Below are 17,373 nucleotides of genomic sequence, written 5' to 3'. Positions count from 1 at the left end.
GTGATACAACAGAAAGAATGCTTTCTGTGGTGAGAGTCGTATCTGACATGCCAAATTTCCCGAGTCTCCTGAGGAGTTGTGCCACTCCCCTGCTGTTTCCCTTTAGCCATGCATTTTTGGTAATTGTCCAATTCTCTTTGGAAATCCATGATTGAATCAGTTTCCACCACACTCTCAGATAGTGCAGTTCAGATCTTAAACACCCGTCGTGTGGTTAAGATCTGTAAGGAGGTGTGGGATAGGGGGAAAGTTGGCCGATTGGATAGGTAACTGGCTATCTGATCGAAGACAGAGAGTGGTGATGGATGGAAAATTTTCGGACTGGAGGCAGGTTGCTAGCGGAGTGCACAGGGATCAGTGCTTGGTCCTCTGCTCTTTGTGATTTTTATTAATGACTTAGAGGAGGGGGTTGAAGGGTGGATCAGTAAATTTGCTGATGACACCAAGATTGGTGGAGTAGTGGATGAGGTGGAGGGCTGTTGTAGGCTGCAAAGAGACACAGATAGGATGCAAAGCTGGGCTGAAAAATGGCAGATGGAGTTTAACCCTGATAAATGTGAGGTGATTCATTTTGGTAGGACTAATTTAAATGTGGATTACAGGGTTAGAGGTAGGGTTCTGAAGACTGTGGAGGAACAGAGAGATCTTGGGATCCATATCCACAGATCTCTAAAGGTTGCCACTCAAGTGGATAAAGCTGTGAAGAAGGCCTATAGTGTGTTAGCTTTTATTAACAGGGGGTTGGAGTTTAAGAGCCGTGGGGTTATGCTGCAACTGTACAGGACCTTGGTGAGACCACATTTGGAATATTGTGTGCAGTTCTGGTCACCTCACTATAAGAAGGATGTGGAAGCGCTAGAAAGAGTGCAAAGGAGATTTACCAGGATGCTGCCTGGTTTGGAGGGTAGGTCTTATGAGGAAAGGTTGAGGGAGCGAGGGCTGTTCTCTCTGGAGCGGATGAGGCTGAGGGGAGACTTAATAGAGGTTTATAAAATGATGAAGGGGATAGATAGAGTGAACGTTCAAAGACGATTTCCTCGGGTGGATGGAGCTATTATAAGGGGGCATAACTATAGGGTTCATGGTGGGAGATATAGGACGGATATCAGAGGTAGGTTCTTTACACAGAGAGTGGTTGGGGTGTGGAATGGACTGCCTGCAGTGATAGTGGAGTCAGACACTTTAGGAACATTTAAGCGGTTATTGGATAGGCACATGGAGCACACCAGGATGATAGGGAGTGGGATAGCTTGATCTTGGTTTCAGATAAAGCTCGGCACAACATCGTGGGCCGAAGGGCCTGTTCTGTGCTGTACTGTTCTATGTTCTATGTGTAAAAACCTTTCTCCCCAGGTCACCACTGCTTCTTTTGCCAATTTCTTAAATCCCCTGGTTCTCCATCCTTCCACCAACGGGAAGAGATTAAAGAATCATAGAATATGTGCAGTGCAGAAAGAGGCCATTCAGCCCATCGAGATTGCAGTGACCACAATCCCACCCAGGCCTGTTCCCGGGAACCCCACATATTTAACCTGCTCACCCCCTTACATTAAGGGGCAATTTAGCGGGGCCAATCCATCTAACCCACACTTACTTGGAGTGTGGGAGGAAACCAGAGCACCCGGAGGAAACCCACGCAGACACAGGGATAATGTGCAGGTTCCACACAGACAGTGACCCAAGCCAGGAATCGAACCCGGGTCTCTGCGCTGTGAGGCAGCAGTGCTAACCACTGTGCCACCGTGCCATCCTTAAGTTCTCCCTAACTCCCCTCATGATTTTGAATACCTCTGTTAAAGTTTATGTACTCTGAAAATTCCCTCGTCGCCACACTCCGGCACCTGTTCGGGTAACACTGAGGGAGAATTTAACATGACCAGTGTCCCTAACCAGCACGTCTTTCGGACTGTGGGAGGAAACCGGAGCACCCGGAGGAAACCCATGCAGAGACGGGGAGAATGTGCAGACAGCGACCCAAGCCAGGAATCAAACCCGGGTCGCTGGAGCTGTGAGGCATTGGTGCTGACCACTGTGCCACCGTGCTGCCCCAACTAGGGATGAGCAACTAATGCCAGCCAGACAGCGATGCCCATGTCCCATGAATCAATTAAAAAAAAACTAGCAAAGTTTCCCACAAGAAAATTGATTGCTGCTCTGTTGAGATTTGCCTGTTATGGTCCAATGAGAGACATGTGATTGACATGCATGGGCCGATGATAGACATAGAAACACAGTAAAACTACAGCACAAAACAGGCCCTTCGGCCCCACAAGTTGTGCCGAACATATCCCTACCTTTTAGGCCTACCTATAACCCTCCATCCTATTAAGTCCCATGTACTCATCCAGGACGGCACGGTAGCACAGCGGTTAGCACTGCTGCTTCACAGCTCCAGGGTCCCGGGTTCGATTCCCGGCTCGGATCACTGTCTGTGTGGAGTTTGCACATTCTCCTCGTGTCTGCGTGGGTTTCCTCCGGGTGCTCCGGTTTCCTCCCACGATCCAAAGATGTGCGGGTTAGGTTGATTGGCCAGGTTAAAAATTGTCGCTTAGAGTCCTGAGATGTGTAGATTAGAGGGATTAGCAGGTAAATATGTGGGGGTAGGGCCTGGGTGGGATTGTGGTCGGTGCAGACTCGATGGGCCGAATGGCCTCCTTCTGCACTGTAGGGATTCTATGATTCTTCTATTCTATGAGTTTCTTAAAAGACCCTATTGAGTTTGCCTCCACCACCACCGACGGCAGCCGATTCCACTCGCCCGCCACCCTCTGTGTAGAAAACTTACCCCGAACATTTCCCCTGTACCTACCCCCCAGCACCTTAAACCTGTGTCCTCTCGTAGCAGCCATTTCCACCCTGGGAAAAAGCCTCTGAGAGTCCACCCGATCTATGCCTCTCAACATCTTATATACCTCTATGAGGTCTCCTCTCATCCTTCGTCTCTCCAAGGAAAAAAAACCGAGCTCCCTCAGCCTATCCTCATAAGGCATGCCACTCAATCCAGGCAACATCTTTGTAAATCTCCTCTGCATCCTTTCAATCTTTTCCACATCCTTCCTGTAATGAGGCGACCAGAACTGAGCACAGTACTCCAAGTGGGGTCTGACAAGGGTCTTATATAGCTGCATCATTATCCCCAGACTCCTAAACTCAATCCCTCGATTGATAAAGGCCAGCACACCATACGCCTTCTTAACCACTTCCTCCACCTGCGCGGCCGATTTTGGAGTCCTATGGACCCGGACCCCAAGGTCCTTCTGATCCTCTACAGTGCTAAGAGTCTTTCCCTTTATATTGTACTCCTCCATCCCATTTGACCTGCCAAAATGGACCACAACGCATTTATCTGGGTTGAAATCCATCTGCCACTTCTCCGCCCAGTCTTGCATCCTATCTATGTCCCTCTGTAACTTCTGACATCCCTCCAGACTATCCACAACCCCACCAATCTTCGTGCCGTCGGCAAACTTACCAACCCATCCCTCTACTTCCTCATCCAGGTCATTTATGAAAATGACAAACAGCAAGGGTCCCAGAACAGATCCCTGGGACACACCACTGGTGACCGACCTCCATTTAGAAAAAGACCCATCCATACACACTCTCTGCCTCCTTTGGGCAAGCCAGTTCTGGATCTACAGGGCAGCAACCCCTTGGATCCCATGCCCTCTTACTTTTTCTAGAAGCCTTGCATGGGGCACCTTATCGAACGCCTTGCTAAAATCCATATAAACCACATCTACCGCCTTCCCTTCGTCAATGTGTTTAGTCACATTTTCGAAGAACTCCACCAGGCTCGTAAGGCACGATCTGCCTTTGACAAAGCCATGCTGAGTATTCTTGAGCATACTAAACCTCTCTAAATGCTCATAAATCTTGTCCCTCAGGATCTTCTCCATCAGCTTACCAACCACTGAGGTTAGACTCACCGGTCGGTAATTTCCTGGGCTATCCCTATTCCCCTTCTTGAAAATAGGAACCACATCTGCAATCCTCCGATCCTCCGGCACCTCTCCCGTCTCCATCGACGATGCAAAGATCATCGCCAGAGGCTCTGCAATAGACCTGCAGTGGACCAGTGAGTGGGCTGTGGTGGGGGTACAGCAGCTTGAGCTGGACCTATGATGGGCCTGGTGTGGGCTGCAGATCAAGGTGTTTTGCAATGAATGACTCTGAAGCCTGAACCTGTGACCACACACAAGATCAGATCTAATCAGAACCTAAGTTAAACAAGAACACAAGGAAACCACAACTTATGATTGGATTCAACACGATTATATTTAGATGATAAAAAATTGTTGACAAAGAATTCAAAGAACAAGCACAGGAACAGGCCCTTTGGCCCTCCAAGCCTGCGCCAATCATGATGCCTGCCTAAACTAAAACCGTATGCACTTACGGAGTCCGTATCCTCCCATTCCCATCTTATTCATGTATTCATCTAGTTGCCCCTTAAATACCACTATCGTACCCGCTCTCACCACCTCCCGGGCAGCTCGTTCACCACCCTCTGTGTAAAAAACTGGCCTCGCAACATCTCGTCTAAACTTTTCCCCACGCACCTTAAACCTATGGCCCCTAGAACTTTGCTTTTCTACCCTAAGAAAGAGCATCTGAGTATCCACTCTATCCATGCCACTCATAGTATTGTAAATCCAAAGATATGCAGATCAGATTGATTGGCCATGCTAAATTGTCACTTGGTATCAGGGGGGCGAGTAGGGTAAATACATGCGGCTACGGGGATACGTGCGGCTACGGGGATACGTGGGGCTACGGGGATACGTGCGGCTACGGGGATACGTGCGGCTACGGGGATACGTGGGGCTACGGGGATACGTGCGGCTACGGGGATACGTGGGGCTACGGGGATACGTGGGGCTACGGGGATACGTGGGGCTACGGGGATACGTGCGGCTACGGGGATACGTGCGGCTACGGGGATACGTGCGGCTACGGGGATACGTGGAGCTACGGGGATACGTGCGGCTACGGGGATACGTGGGGCTACGGGGATACGTGGGGCTACGGGGATACGTGCGGCTACGGGGATACGTGGGGCTACGGGGATACGTGCGGCTACGGGGATACGTGCGGCTACGGGGATACGTGCGGCTACGGGGATACGTGCGGCTACGGGGATACGTGGGGCTACGGGGATACGTGGGGCTACGGGGATACGTGGGGCTACGGGGATACGTGCGGCTACGGGGATACGTGCGGCTACGGGGATACGTGCGGCTACGGGGATACGTGGGGCTACGGGGATACGTGGGGCTACGGGGATACATGCGGCTACGGGGATACGTGGGGCTACGGGGATACGTGCGGCTACGGGGATACGTGCGGCTACGGGGATACGTGCGGCTACGGGGATACGTGGGGCTACGGGGATACGTGGGGCTACGGGGATACGTGCGGCTACGGGGATACGTGCGGCTACGGGGATACGTGCGGCTACGGGGATACGTGGGGCTACGGGGATACGTGGGGCTACGGGGATACGTGCGGCTACGGGGATACGTGCGGCTACGGGGATACGTGCGGCTACGGGGATACGTGGGGCTACGGGGATACGTGCGGCTACGGGGATACGTGGGGCTACGGGGATACGTGCGGCTACGGGGATACGTGCGGCTACGGGGATACGTGCTGGGTGGGATTGTGGTCGGTGCAGGCTCGATGGGCCGAATGGCCTTCTTCTGCACTGTAGGGATTCTATGAAATCAGGTCGCCCCTCAACCTCCGTCGTCCCAATGAGAACAGGCCAAGTTTTTCCAACCTTTCCACATAGCTAATGCCCTCCATACCAGGTAACATCCTGGTAAACCTCTTCTGTATTCTCTCCAAAGCCTCCAAATCCTTCTGGTAGTGTGGCGACCAGAATTGTACACGATATTCTAAATGAGGCCGAACTAATGTTCTGTACAGTTGCAGCATGACCTGCCAATTTTTATACTCAATTTCATAGAAATCATAGAAATCATAGAAACCCTACAGTGCAGAAGGAGGCCATTCGGCCCATCGAGTCTGCACCGACCACAATTTAGAAGGGGCATTGTTCCACAGAACGTTGAGCAGTGCTGTAACATCTCTACTTTGGGTTCAATAAAATATGTAGAGTCAAGCATTAAATATTATGGCCAATTTTTTGAATACTGAGATAGTCATAGTTGCAGGAATGCTTCCTGTCTATCCCAAATACATGATGCAGGAACTCTTCACTCTGCTGCCTTGTCTGCAGGGTATTAGCGAGTAGGAGAGGTTGGATAAGCTTGGTTTGTTTTCACTGGAAGGATGGAGGTTGAGGGGAGACCCAATAGAGATTTATGAGGGATATGGACAGATTGGATAGTCAGATGCTCATAACCCAGACTTAAAATGGAGTCCACGTCATCTTCAGACACAGTAAGAGGGCTGACTGAGGTTTCTTCCCCATGAGTTCCGTTGGATCCAGCACTGAGCAGGAATATTCATTTGGCGGGATCTGAAACTGGAGAAAGCAAAGACAGAAAGGGTCCAGTCAGAGATTTTCAGGTGCATTAACAGTCAAGGTCCGGTTCCCCTCATCGGCATTCCAACTGCACACAAAAGAGAAGAACAGCTTCTTCCCTGCTACCAGACTTTTGAATGCACCGACCTCACACTAAGTTGACCTTTCTCTATACCCTAACTATGGCTGTAACACTACAGACTGCACCCTCTCCTTTCCTTCTCTATGAACGAGATGCTTTGTCTGTATAGCGCGTAAGAAACAATACTTTTCACTGTATCCCAATACATGTGACAAAAATAAATCAAAAATCAATACAAAAGACAATCCCTCACATTCAAGATGTTGAAAAATTTATTTCAAGCGAAACAGAACTCGCAAAGGCAAAAGGATCTTTCTGATATACTGAGGGAGTGCCACACAGCCAGAGGGTCAGTACTGAGGGAGTGCCGCGGTGTCAGAGGGTCAGTACTGAGGGAGTGCCGCGGTGTCAGAGGGTCAGTACTGAGGGAGTGCCACACAGCCAGAGGGTCAGTACTGAGGGAGTGCCGCGGTGTCAGAGGGTCAGTGCTGAGGGAGTGCTGCACTGTCAGAGGGTCAGTGCTGAGGGAGTGCTGCACTGTCAGAGGGTCAGTACTGAGGGAGTGCCGCACTGTCAGAGGGTCAGTGCTGAGGGAGTGCCGCACAGTCAGAGGGTCAGTGCTGAGGGAGTGCCGCGGTGTCAGAGGGTCAGTGCTGAGGGAGTGCCGCACTGTCAGAGGGTCAGTACTGAGGGAGTGCCACACAGTCAGAGGGTCAGTACTGAGGGAGTGCCGCACTGTCAGAGAGTCAGTACTGAGGGAGTGCCGCACTGTCAGAGGGTCAGTACTGAGGGAGTGCCGCGGTGTCAGAGGGTCAGTACTGAGGGAGTGCTGCACTGTCAGAGGGTCAGTGCTGAGGGAGTGCTGCACTGTCAGAGGGTCAGTGCTGAGGGAGTGCCGCACTGTCAGAGGGTCAGTACTGAGGGAGTGCCGCGGTGTCAGAGGGTCAGTACTGAGGGAGTGCCGCACTGTCAGAGGGTCAGTGCTGAGGGAGTGCCGCACTGTCAGAGGGTCAGTGCTGAGGGAGTGCCGCACTGTCAGAGGGTCAGTACTGAGGGAGTGCCGCGGTGTCAGAGGGTCAGTGCTGAGGGAGTGCTGCACTGTCAGAGGGTCAGTGCTGAGGGAGTGCCACACAGCCAGAGGGTCAGTACTGAGGGAGTGCCGCACTGTCAGAGGGTCAGTACTGAGGGAGTGCCGCACTGTCAGAGGGTCAGTACTGAGGGAGTGCCGCGGTGTCAGAGGGTCAGTGCTGAGGGAGTGCCGCACTGTCAGAGGGTCAGTGCTGAGGGAGTGCCGCACAGTCAGAGAGTTAGTACTGAGGGAGTGCTGCACTGTCAGAGGGTCAGTGCTGAGGGAGTGCCGCATTGTCAGAGGGTCAGTACTGAGGGAGTGCCGCGGTGTCAGAGGGTCAGTGCTGAGGGAGTGCCGCACTGTCAGAGGGTCAGTGCTGAGGGAGTGCCGCACTGTCAGAGGGTCAGTACTGAGGGAGTGCCGCGGTGTCAGAGGGTCAGTACTGAGGGAGTGCTGCACTGTCAGAGGGTCAGTGCTGAGGGAGTGCTGCACTGTCAGAGGGTCAGTGCTGAGGGAGTGCTGCACTGTCAGAGGGTCAGTGCTGAGGGATTGCTGCACTGTCAGAGGGTCAGTGCTGAGGGAGCGCCGCACTGTCAGAGGGTCAGTACTGAGGGAGTGCCACGGTGTCAGAGGGTCAGTGCTGAGGGAGTGCTGCACTGTCAGAGGGTCAGTGCTGAGGGAGTGCCGCACTGTCAGAGGGTCAGTACTGAGGGAGTGCCGCGGTGTCAGAGGGTCAGTGCTGAGGGAGTGCTGCACTGTCAGAGGGTCAGTGCTGAGGGAGTGCCGCACTGTCAGAGGGTCAGTACTGAGGGAGCGCCGCACTGTCAGAGGGTTAGTGCTGAGGGAGTGCTGCACTGTCAGAGGGTCAGTGCTGAAGGAGTGCCGCACTGTCAGAGGGTCAGTACTGAGGGAGCGCCGCACTGTCAGAGGGTCAGTACTGAGGGAGTGCCGCACTGTCAGAGGGTCAGTACTGAGGGAGCGCCGCACTGCCAGAGGGTCAGTACTGAGGGAGTGCCGCACTGTCAGAGGGTCAGTGCTGAGGGAGTGCTGCACTGTCAGAGGGTCAGTGCTGAGGGAGTGCCGCACTGTCAGAGGGTCAGTACTGAGGGAGTGCCGCGATGTCAGAGGGTCAGTGCTGAGGGAGTGCTGCACTGTCAGAGGGTCAGTGCTGAGGGAGTGCCGCACTGTCAGAGGGTAAGTACTGAGGGAGTGCCGCACTGTCAGAGGGTCAGTACTGAGGGAGTGCCGCACTGTCAGAGGGTCAGTACTGAGGGAGTGCCGCACTGCCAGAGGGTCAGTGCTGAGGGAGTGCCGCACTCTCAGAGGGTCAGTTTAGTTAGAGTGGCCGTGGTAAATGTGGTTATGGCAGAGTGGTGGGCCTGGGTGTGATGCTGTGTTAGAGAGTCGGTGCAGGCTCGATGGGCCGAATGGCCTCTTACTGCACTGTGGAGACTGTACGCCTCTATGTGCCTAACATAGGAAGGTTGTGAAAGATAATGTAACAATGCAATCCTTTCTCTCTTTCCTGTCCTTATTAGCAGATTTGCAAAGTCTGTTGTGACATCATCCTCATTTTACACCATTCCTGAGACGGTCTATATGCCAGGCTGCAGCAGGCTGAGAAGGCGTCGCCCTGAGACACAGTCCCCCTCTCGTTGGGAAAGATTCAGGAAGGCGACAGCTCACCTCATGGTCCCCCCATGTATGTACTTAAAACCGGAGCGCGGATTTGGTGTGAGTGGGGGGAGTGAGGGTGGTGCGGGAGAGGGATGGGTGAGGAGAGGGAATGTTGATATGGGACTGGACTCCCTGCTTCTAGGAACGCAGTGTCATGACGACACAGTGACGGGCCCTGCAGCCTGATCAGTCCACATCGGTGCCTCTCCTCCACTCAAGCCCCTCTTTCCTCATCTGAATCTCTCTTTGAACATAGAACATAGAACATTACAGCGCAGAACAGGCCCTTCGGCCCACGATGTTGCACCGACCAGTTAAAAAAAAAAACTGTGACCCTCCAACCTAAACCAATTTCTTTTCGTCCATGAACCTATCTACGGATCTCTTAAACGCCCCCAAACTAGGCGCATTTACAACTGATGCTGGCAGGGCATTCCAATCCCTCACCACCCTCTGGGTAAAGAACCTACCCCTGACATCGGTTCTATAACTACCCCCCCTCAATTTAAAGCCATGCCCCCTCGTGCTGGATTTCTCCATCAGAAGAAAAAGGCTATCACTATCCACCCTATCTAAACCTCTAATCATCTTATATGTTTCAATAAGATCCCCTCTTAGCCGCCGCCTTTCCAGCGAAAACAATCCCAAATCCCTCAGCCTCTCCTCATAGGATCTCCCCTCCATACCAGGCAACATCCTGGTAAACCTCCTCTGCACCCTCTCCAAAGCCTCCACATCCTTCCTGTAATGTGGGGACCAGAACTGCACACAGTACTCCAAGTGCGGCCGCACCAGAGTTGTGTACAGTTGCAACATAACGCTACGACTCCTAAATTCAATCCCCCTACCAATAAACGCCAAGACACCATATGCCTTCTTAACAACCTTATCTACTTGATTCCCAACTTTCAGGGATCTATGCACACATACACCTAGATCCCTCTGCTCCTCCACACTATTCAAAGTCCTCCCGTTAGCCCTATACTCAACACATCTGTTATTCCTACCAAAGTGAATTACCTCACACTTCTCCGCATTAAACTCCATCCGCCACCTCTCGGCCCAACTTTGCAACCTGTCTAAGTCTTCCTGCAAACTACGACACCCTTCCTCACTGTCTACCACACCACCGACTTTGGTGTCATCAGCAAATTTGCTAATCCACCCAACTATACCCTCATCCAGATCATTAATAAATATTACAAACAGCAGTGGCCCCAAAACAGATCCCTGAGGTACACCACTTGTAACCGCACTCCATGATGAATATTTACTATCAACCACCACCCTCTGTTTCCTATCCGCTAGCCAATTCCTGATCCAATTTCCTAGATCACCCCCAATCCCATACATCTGCATTTTCTGCAGAAGCCTACCATGGTGAACCTTATCAAACGCCTTACTAAAATCCATATATACCACGTCCACTGCCTTGCCCCCATCCACCTCCTTGGTCACTTTCTCAAAAAACTCAATAAGGTTAGTAAGGCACGACCTACCTGCCACAAAACCATGCTGACTATCACCTATCAATTCATTACTCTCCAAATAACTATAAATCCTATCCCTTATAATTTTTTCCAACATCTTGACGACAACAGAAGTGAGACTCACCGGTCTATAATTCCCGGGGAAGTCTCTGTTCCCCTTCTTAAACAATGGGACAACATTCGCTAACCTCCAATCTTCTGGTACTATACCAGAGGCCAACGACGACCTGAAGATCAGAGCCAGAGGCTCTGCAATCACTTCTCTTGCCTCCCAGAGAATCCTTGGATAAATCCCATCCGGACCAGGGGATTTATCTATTTTCAGACCCTCCAGAATATCCTGCACATCCTCCTTATCAACTGTAATACTGTCTATTCTACTCCCCTGCAACCCAGTGTCCTCCTCAGCTATATTCATGTCCCCTTGCGTGAACACCGAAGAGAAATATTGGTTCAATGCTTCACCAATCTCCTCCGGTTCCACACATAACTTCCCTCTGCCATCTATAACTGGCCCTAAACTTGCCCTAACCAACCTTCTGTTCTTGACATACCTATAGAACGCCTTAGGATTCTCTTTAACCCTATCCGCCAAAGTCTTCTCATGTCCCCTTTTAGCCCTTCTAAGCTCGCTCTTCAACTCCCTCTTAGCCAATCTAAAGCTTTCTAGTGCACTACCCGAGTGCTCACGTCTCATCCGAACATAAGCCTCCTTTTTCTTTTTAACCAACAAAGAAACTTTTTTGGTGCACCACGGTTCCCTAGCCCTACCAATTCCTCCTTTGCAACCCTCCATCCTAGCCCTACCAATTCCTCCTTTGCAACCCTCCATCCCCCTTCTCCCTCCTACACTGGCTTAACTTCCCCTTCAATCGTACCGGCATTCTTAGTTTCGACACTCCATTTGGCAGCGAGTTCCACTTTCTCTCCACTCTCGAGATAAAGAAGTTTCTTCTGATTCCCCGGTGAGATTTCTTGGTGAATGGGATGAATTGAAGGCCTCTGGTTATGCCCTTCCCCAAACGAGGAGACTTTGGAGTCAGAGAGTCACAGAGTCATAGAGATTTACAGCATGGAAACAGGCCCTTCGGCCCATAGAGGTTTACAGCATGGAAACAGGCCCTTCGGCCCAACATGTCCATGCCGCCCTTTTTTTTAAACCCCTAAGCTAGTCCCAATTTCCCGCATTTGGCCCAAATCCCTCTATACCCATTTTACCCACATAACTGTCTACATGCTTTTTAAAAGACAAAATTGTACCCGCCTCTACTACTGCCTCTGGCAGCTTATTCCAGACGCTCTGTGTGAAAGAATTGCCCCTTTGGACCCTTTTGTATCTCTCCCCTCTCCCCTTAAACCTATGCCCTCTTGTTTTAAAATCCCCTACCTTTGGGAAAAGATACTGACTATCTAGCTGATCTGTGCCCCTCATTACTTTATAGACCTCGATAAGATCATCCCGAAGCCTCCTACACTCCAAGGAAAAAAGTCTCAGTCTATCCAGCCTCTCCTTATAACTCAAGCCATCAGGTCCCGGTGGCACCCTAGTAAATCTTCTCTGGACTCTTTCTAGTTTAGAACATAGAACATAGAACAGTACAGCACAGAACAGGCCCTTCGGCCCACGATGTTGTGCCGAGCTTTATCTGAAACCAAGATCAAGCTATCCCTCTCCCAATCATCCTGGTGTGCTCCATGTGCCTATCCAATAACCGCTTAAATGTTCCTAAAGTGTCTGACTCCACTATCACTGCAGGCAGTCCATTCCACACCCCAACCACTCTCTGCGTAAAGACCCTACCTCTGATATCCTTCCTGTATCTCCCACCATGAACCCTATAGTTATGCCCCCTTGTAATAGCTCCATCCACCCGAGGAAATAGTCTTTGAACGTTCACTCTATCTATCCCGTTCATCATTTTATAAAACTCTATTAAGTCTCCCCTCAGCCTCCTCCACTCCAGAGAGAACAGCCCTAGCTCCCTCAACCTTTCCTCATAAGACCTACCCTCCAAACCAGGCAGCATCCTGGTAAATCTCCTCTGCACTCTTTCCAGCGCTTCCACATCCTTCTTATAGTGAGGTGACCAGAACTGCACACAATATTCCAAATGTGGTCTCTCCAAGGTCCTGTACAGTTGCAGTATAACCCCACGGCTCTTAAACTCCAACCCCCTGTTAATAAAAGCTAACACACTATATGCCTTCTTCACAGCTCTATCCACTTGAGTGGCAACCTTTAGAGATCTGTGGATGTGAACCCCAAGATCTCTCTGTTCCTCCACAGTCTTCAGAACCCTACCTTTGACCCTGTAATCCACATTTAAATTAGTCCTACCAAAATGAATCACCTCACATTTATCAGGGTTAAACTCCATTTTTCAGCTCAGCTTTGCATCCTATCTCTGTCTCTTTGCAGCCTACAACAGCCCTCCACCTCATCCACTACTCCACCAATCTTGGTGTCATCAGCAAATTTACTGATTAATATATCCTTTCTATAATAGGGTGACCAGAACTGTACACAGTATTCCAAGTGTAGCCTTACCAGTGTCTTGAACAACTTTAACAAGATGTCCCAACTCCTGACCAATGAAACCAAGCATGCCGAATGCCTTCTTCACCACTCTGTCCACCTGTGACTCCACTTGCAAGGAGCTATGAACCTGTACCCCTCGATCTCTTTGTTCTATAACTCTCTCCAATGCCCTACCATTAACTGAGTAAGTTCTGCCCTGAGTAGGTTCGATCTGCCGAAATGCATCACCTCCCACTTATCTAAATTAAACTCTGTCTGCCATTCGTCAGCCCAAAGCTCCAATTGATCAAGATCCCGTTGCAATCCCAGACAACTTTCTTCACTGTCCACTATGCCACCAATCTTGGTATCATCCGCAAACTTGCTAACCATGCTTCCTATATTCCCATCCAAATCGTCAATGTAAATGATAAATAACAGTGGACGCAGCACTGACCCCTTTACGCCGCCTACCCTCGTCTCGAAACTGCAAAACCCTGCCTGAGATCAAGGGACCTTTCCATGTCCGCCCCTCACTCGCTTTGATTCCCATGGTGGGCGGGACGGTTAAATTACGCCCATTCTCTCTGAGTCTCCTCTATCAAGACTTTTCCTCATTTTGTTTTTATTTATTTTATTAGTCACAAGTAGACTTACGTTAACACTGCAGTGAAGTTACTGTGAAAATCCCCAGGTCGCCACACTCCGGCGCCTGTTCGGGGACACTGAGCGAGAATTTAGCATGGGTCCATGCACCCTAACCTGCACATCTTTTGGACTGTGGGAGGAAACCGGAGCACCCGGAGGAAACCCACGCAGACACGAGGAGAATGTGCAGACTCCACACAGGCAGTGACCCGAGCCGGGAATCAAACCCGGGACCCTGGGGTTGTGAGGCAGCAGCGCTAACCACTGTGCCACCCCACTTTAAATCTCTCTGTTAGAACATGTCTCAACTTTCCTATCCAGCCTATCAACCCTAAGGGTTGAGGATAGTTTTTTTACACTAGGATGGTGAATGTCTGGAACGTGCTGGGATCAGGTATGATAGCGGCATTTCAGGGGCAAGTAGACGAATATATGAATATGATTATGAAGAGGATGAACAGAACTATTAGGTACAGCTTTCAGCTGGTGATGTTCCAACTAAAATAGCCCTCGCTACATTTCTTTTTATAAATTTATGAACCAACCAAATTAAAATCCACATTAGAACAGCACACACAGGAATATGGGTGGAACATATTAACCATTCAGATGTGAATTTTCAGAAGGTCCACCCATTGATTTATTTGTATTCTGGTTTAATTTAACAGATTCTGTGAATCTGTAAATCTTTCGTGCTGCCCTATCAATATGTGTGCAGTTAAGGTGACTGTTTTCACAGCTGAAAGGTTATTGAGCACTCAAAATATTCATCAATTCAGTCTTCTGCTTTGAGACCAGTCAGCATTCAGCAAGTCACTGAGGCGCAAGCGTTCTTGAAGATCAAACAAACAGCTGGATAGAGCAGCAATGTAGAGCTGGCAGTACCCAGGAGCAAGCGGATTGGGAGCTGCTTCTTGGAGTTAAATACTTCAAGGGTCAGAGATTTAGGAGCAATCTGACGATGCATTTGGGAATCACAGAATCACAGAATCCCTACAGTACAGAAAGAGGCCACTCGGCCCATCGAGTCTGCACTGACCACAATCCCACCCAGGCCCTACCCCTATACCCCTACATATTTACCCGCTAATTCCTCTAACCTACACAACTAAGGGCAATTTTTAGCATGGCCAATCAACCTAACCCGCACATCTTTGGACAATGCTTTGCTTTGGAGGGGGTGGGATGGGAAAGGAAGAGGTTTGCAGTTGGGAATCCTATCAATTGGCAAGGTACAGAGAGCCGGCTGGAGCAGAGAATGCCATTCCTGAGAACAGAGGCTGACTGACCCCTGGGAACAGTGTGTGACCCCTGAGAGCAGAGTTGTGACCAATGAATGAAGCCCCAGTCCATCGTGCAAACCAGCCTCCCATCCAACAATGGGTGGACCTTCTGAAAGGTCTGTCTACACTTCCCGCTACCTCGGAAAAGCGGCCGGCATAATTAACGACCCCACACACCCCGGACATTCTCTCTTCCACCTTCTTCTGTCTGGAAAAAGATACAAAAGTCTGAGGTCACGCACCAACCGACTCAAGAACAGCTTCTTCCCTGCTGCTGCCGTCAGACTTTTGAATGGACCTACCTCGCATTAAGTTGATCTTTCTCTGCACCCTAGCTGTGACTGTAACACTACATTCTGCACCCTCTCCTTTCCTTCTCTATGAACAGTATGTTTTGTCTGTATAGTGCGCAAAAAACAATACTTTTCACTGTATGCTAATACATGTGACAATAATCAATCAAATCAAATCAGGATGGCAATGGAAGAATACAGGCTCTGAAAGTGCGTACAGTTTTAGTTCAGTCGGGCATCATGATCGGTGCGGGCTTGGAGAGCCCAAGGGCCTGTTCCTGTGCTGTTCTTTGTTCTTTGTTCTTGTTCTTTGCAACCCGCACATTTCATCTTGCATTTTGGGGTGGCACGGTAGCACATTGCTGCCTCACAGCGCCAGGGACCCGGGTTCGATACCTGGCTTGGGTCACTGTCGGTGCGGCGTTTGCACATTCTCCCCGTGTCTGCGTGGGTTTCCTCCGGGTGCTCCGGTTTCCTCCCACAGTCCAAAGATGTGCAGGTTAAGTGCATTGGCCACGCTAAATCGCCTCTTAGGGCTTGATTTTGATTCGAAGTGCTGAAACTGGGAGTGTTTCAGATCCGACTTTAAGACCCATTCTCGGGTGCCCCTGTACGCACTCTGCCTGAAAGAAAATCAGCGGTTCTGCATTGTGCTGTAGAAGCCTGTGGGTGGGGCTTTACGAGCCCGAAACGCTACAGCTCCGATCGGTGCCTCCAACTGCACATGCGTAGAAAAATAAAGATAGAAAAACACTCACCTGCTACATCGCTCCTGGGCCCAGTAATGCCTCTTTCACAGGCATTGCCCCGCTCCCACAACATAAATGATCCCCTCATCCCCCCACCCTCTGCCCACCCACCCCCCCCCCCGCCCCCCCGCTACCCAGACCGATCACAGCTCCCTGCTCCCCTTCCCCCTCACCGACCTCACACAGAGTGGCAGCAGAGCCCCCCTTCCCTCCCTTTACTCTTATGTGAGGAATAAAAGAATGATCAGGGTGAGGTTAGGGCTGGTCAAGGACAGTAGTGGGAACTTGTGTATGGAGTCAGTAGAGATAGGCGAGGTGATGAATGAATACTTTTCTTCAGTGTTCACCAAGGAGAGGGGCCATGTTTTTGAGGAAGAGAAGGTGTTACAGGCTAATAGGCTGGAGGAAATAGATGTTCGGAGGGAGGATGTCTTGGCAGTTTTGAATAAACTGAAGGTCGATAAGTCCCCTGGGCCTGATGAAATATATCCTAGGATTCTTTGGGAGGCAAGGGATGAGATTGCAGAGCCTTTGGCTTTGATCTTTGGGTCCTCACTGTCCACGTGGATGGTGCCAGAGGACTGGAGAATGGCGAATGTCGTTCCTCTGTTTAAGAAAGGGAATAGAAATGACCCTGGTAATTATAGACCGGTTAGTCTTACTTCGGTGGTTGGTAAATTGATGGAAAAGGTCCTTAGGGATGGGATTTACGACCATTTAGAAAGATGCGGATTAATCCGGGATAGTCAGCACGGATTCGCGAAGGGCAAGTCGTGCCTCACAAATTTGATAGAATTTTTTGAGGAGGTAACTAAGTGTGTTGATGAAGGTAGGGCAGTTGATGTCATATACATGGATTTTAGTAAGGCGTTTGATAAGGTCCCCCATGGTCAGCTTATGATGAAAGTGAGGAGGTGTGGGATAGAGGGAAAGTTGGCCGATTGGATAGGTAACTGGCTGTCTGATCGAAGACAGAGGGTGGTGGTGGATGGAAAATTTTCGGATTGGAGGCAGGTTGCTAGCGGAGTGCCACAAGGATCAGCGCTTGGTCCTCTGCTCTTTGTGATTTTT

The 17,373-nt window shown here is 50.3% G+C and overlaps 1 protein-coding gene across 5 annotated transcripts in view; it reads left to right on the top strand.

Moving 5' to 3' along the window:
• LOC144481761 (lysophosphatidic acid receptor 6-like) overlaps positions 1-17,373 on the top strand; it is a 40,451-nt gene that overhangs the window by 15,747 nt on the left and 7,331 nt on the right. For 2 of the 5 annotated variants that reach the window (XM_078200914.1, XM_078200913.1), the window contains exon 2: positions 9,183-9,346. The exons of 2 other annotated variants lie outside the window; for them this stretch is intronic. In XM_078200914.1, coding sequence (XP_078057040.1) covers positions 9,345-9,346 — 2 coding nt within the window. In that variant the 5' untranslated portion in view covers positions 9,183-9,344. The remainder of the gene's footprint in view (positions 1-9,182; positions 9,347-17,373) is intronic. One more of the 5 variants, XM_078200912.1, reaches the window with a different exon arrangement.

This window comes from Mustelus asterias, chromosome 31 (genome assembly GCF_964213995.1).
Source record: "Mustelus asterias chromosome 31, sMusAst1.hap1.1, whole genome shotgun sequence".
In the NCBI taxonomy this organism is placed as follows: domain Eukaryota; kingdom Metazoa; phylum Chordata; class Chondrichthyes; order Carcharhiniformes; family Triakidae; genus Mustelus; species Mustelus asterias.
This window is presented reverse-complemented; position numbering and strand designations above follow the sequence as displayed.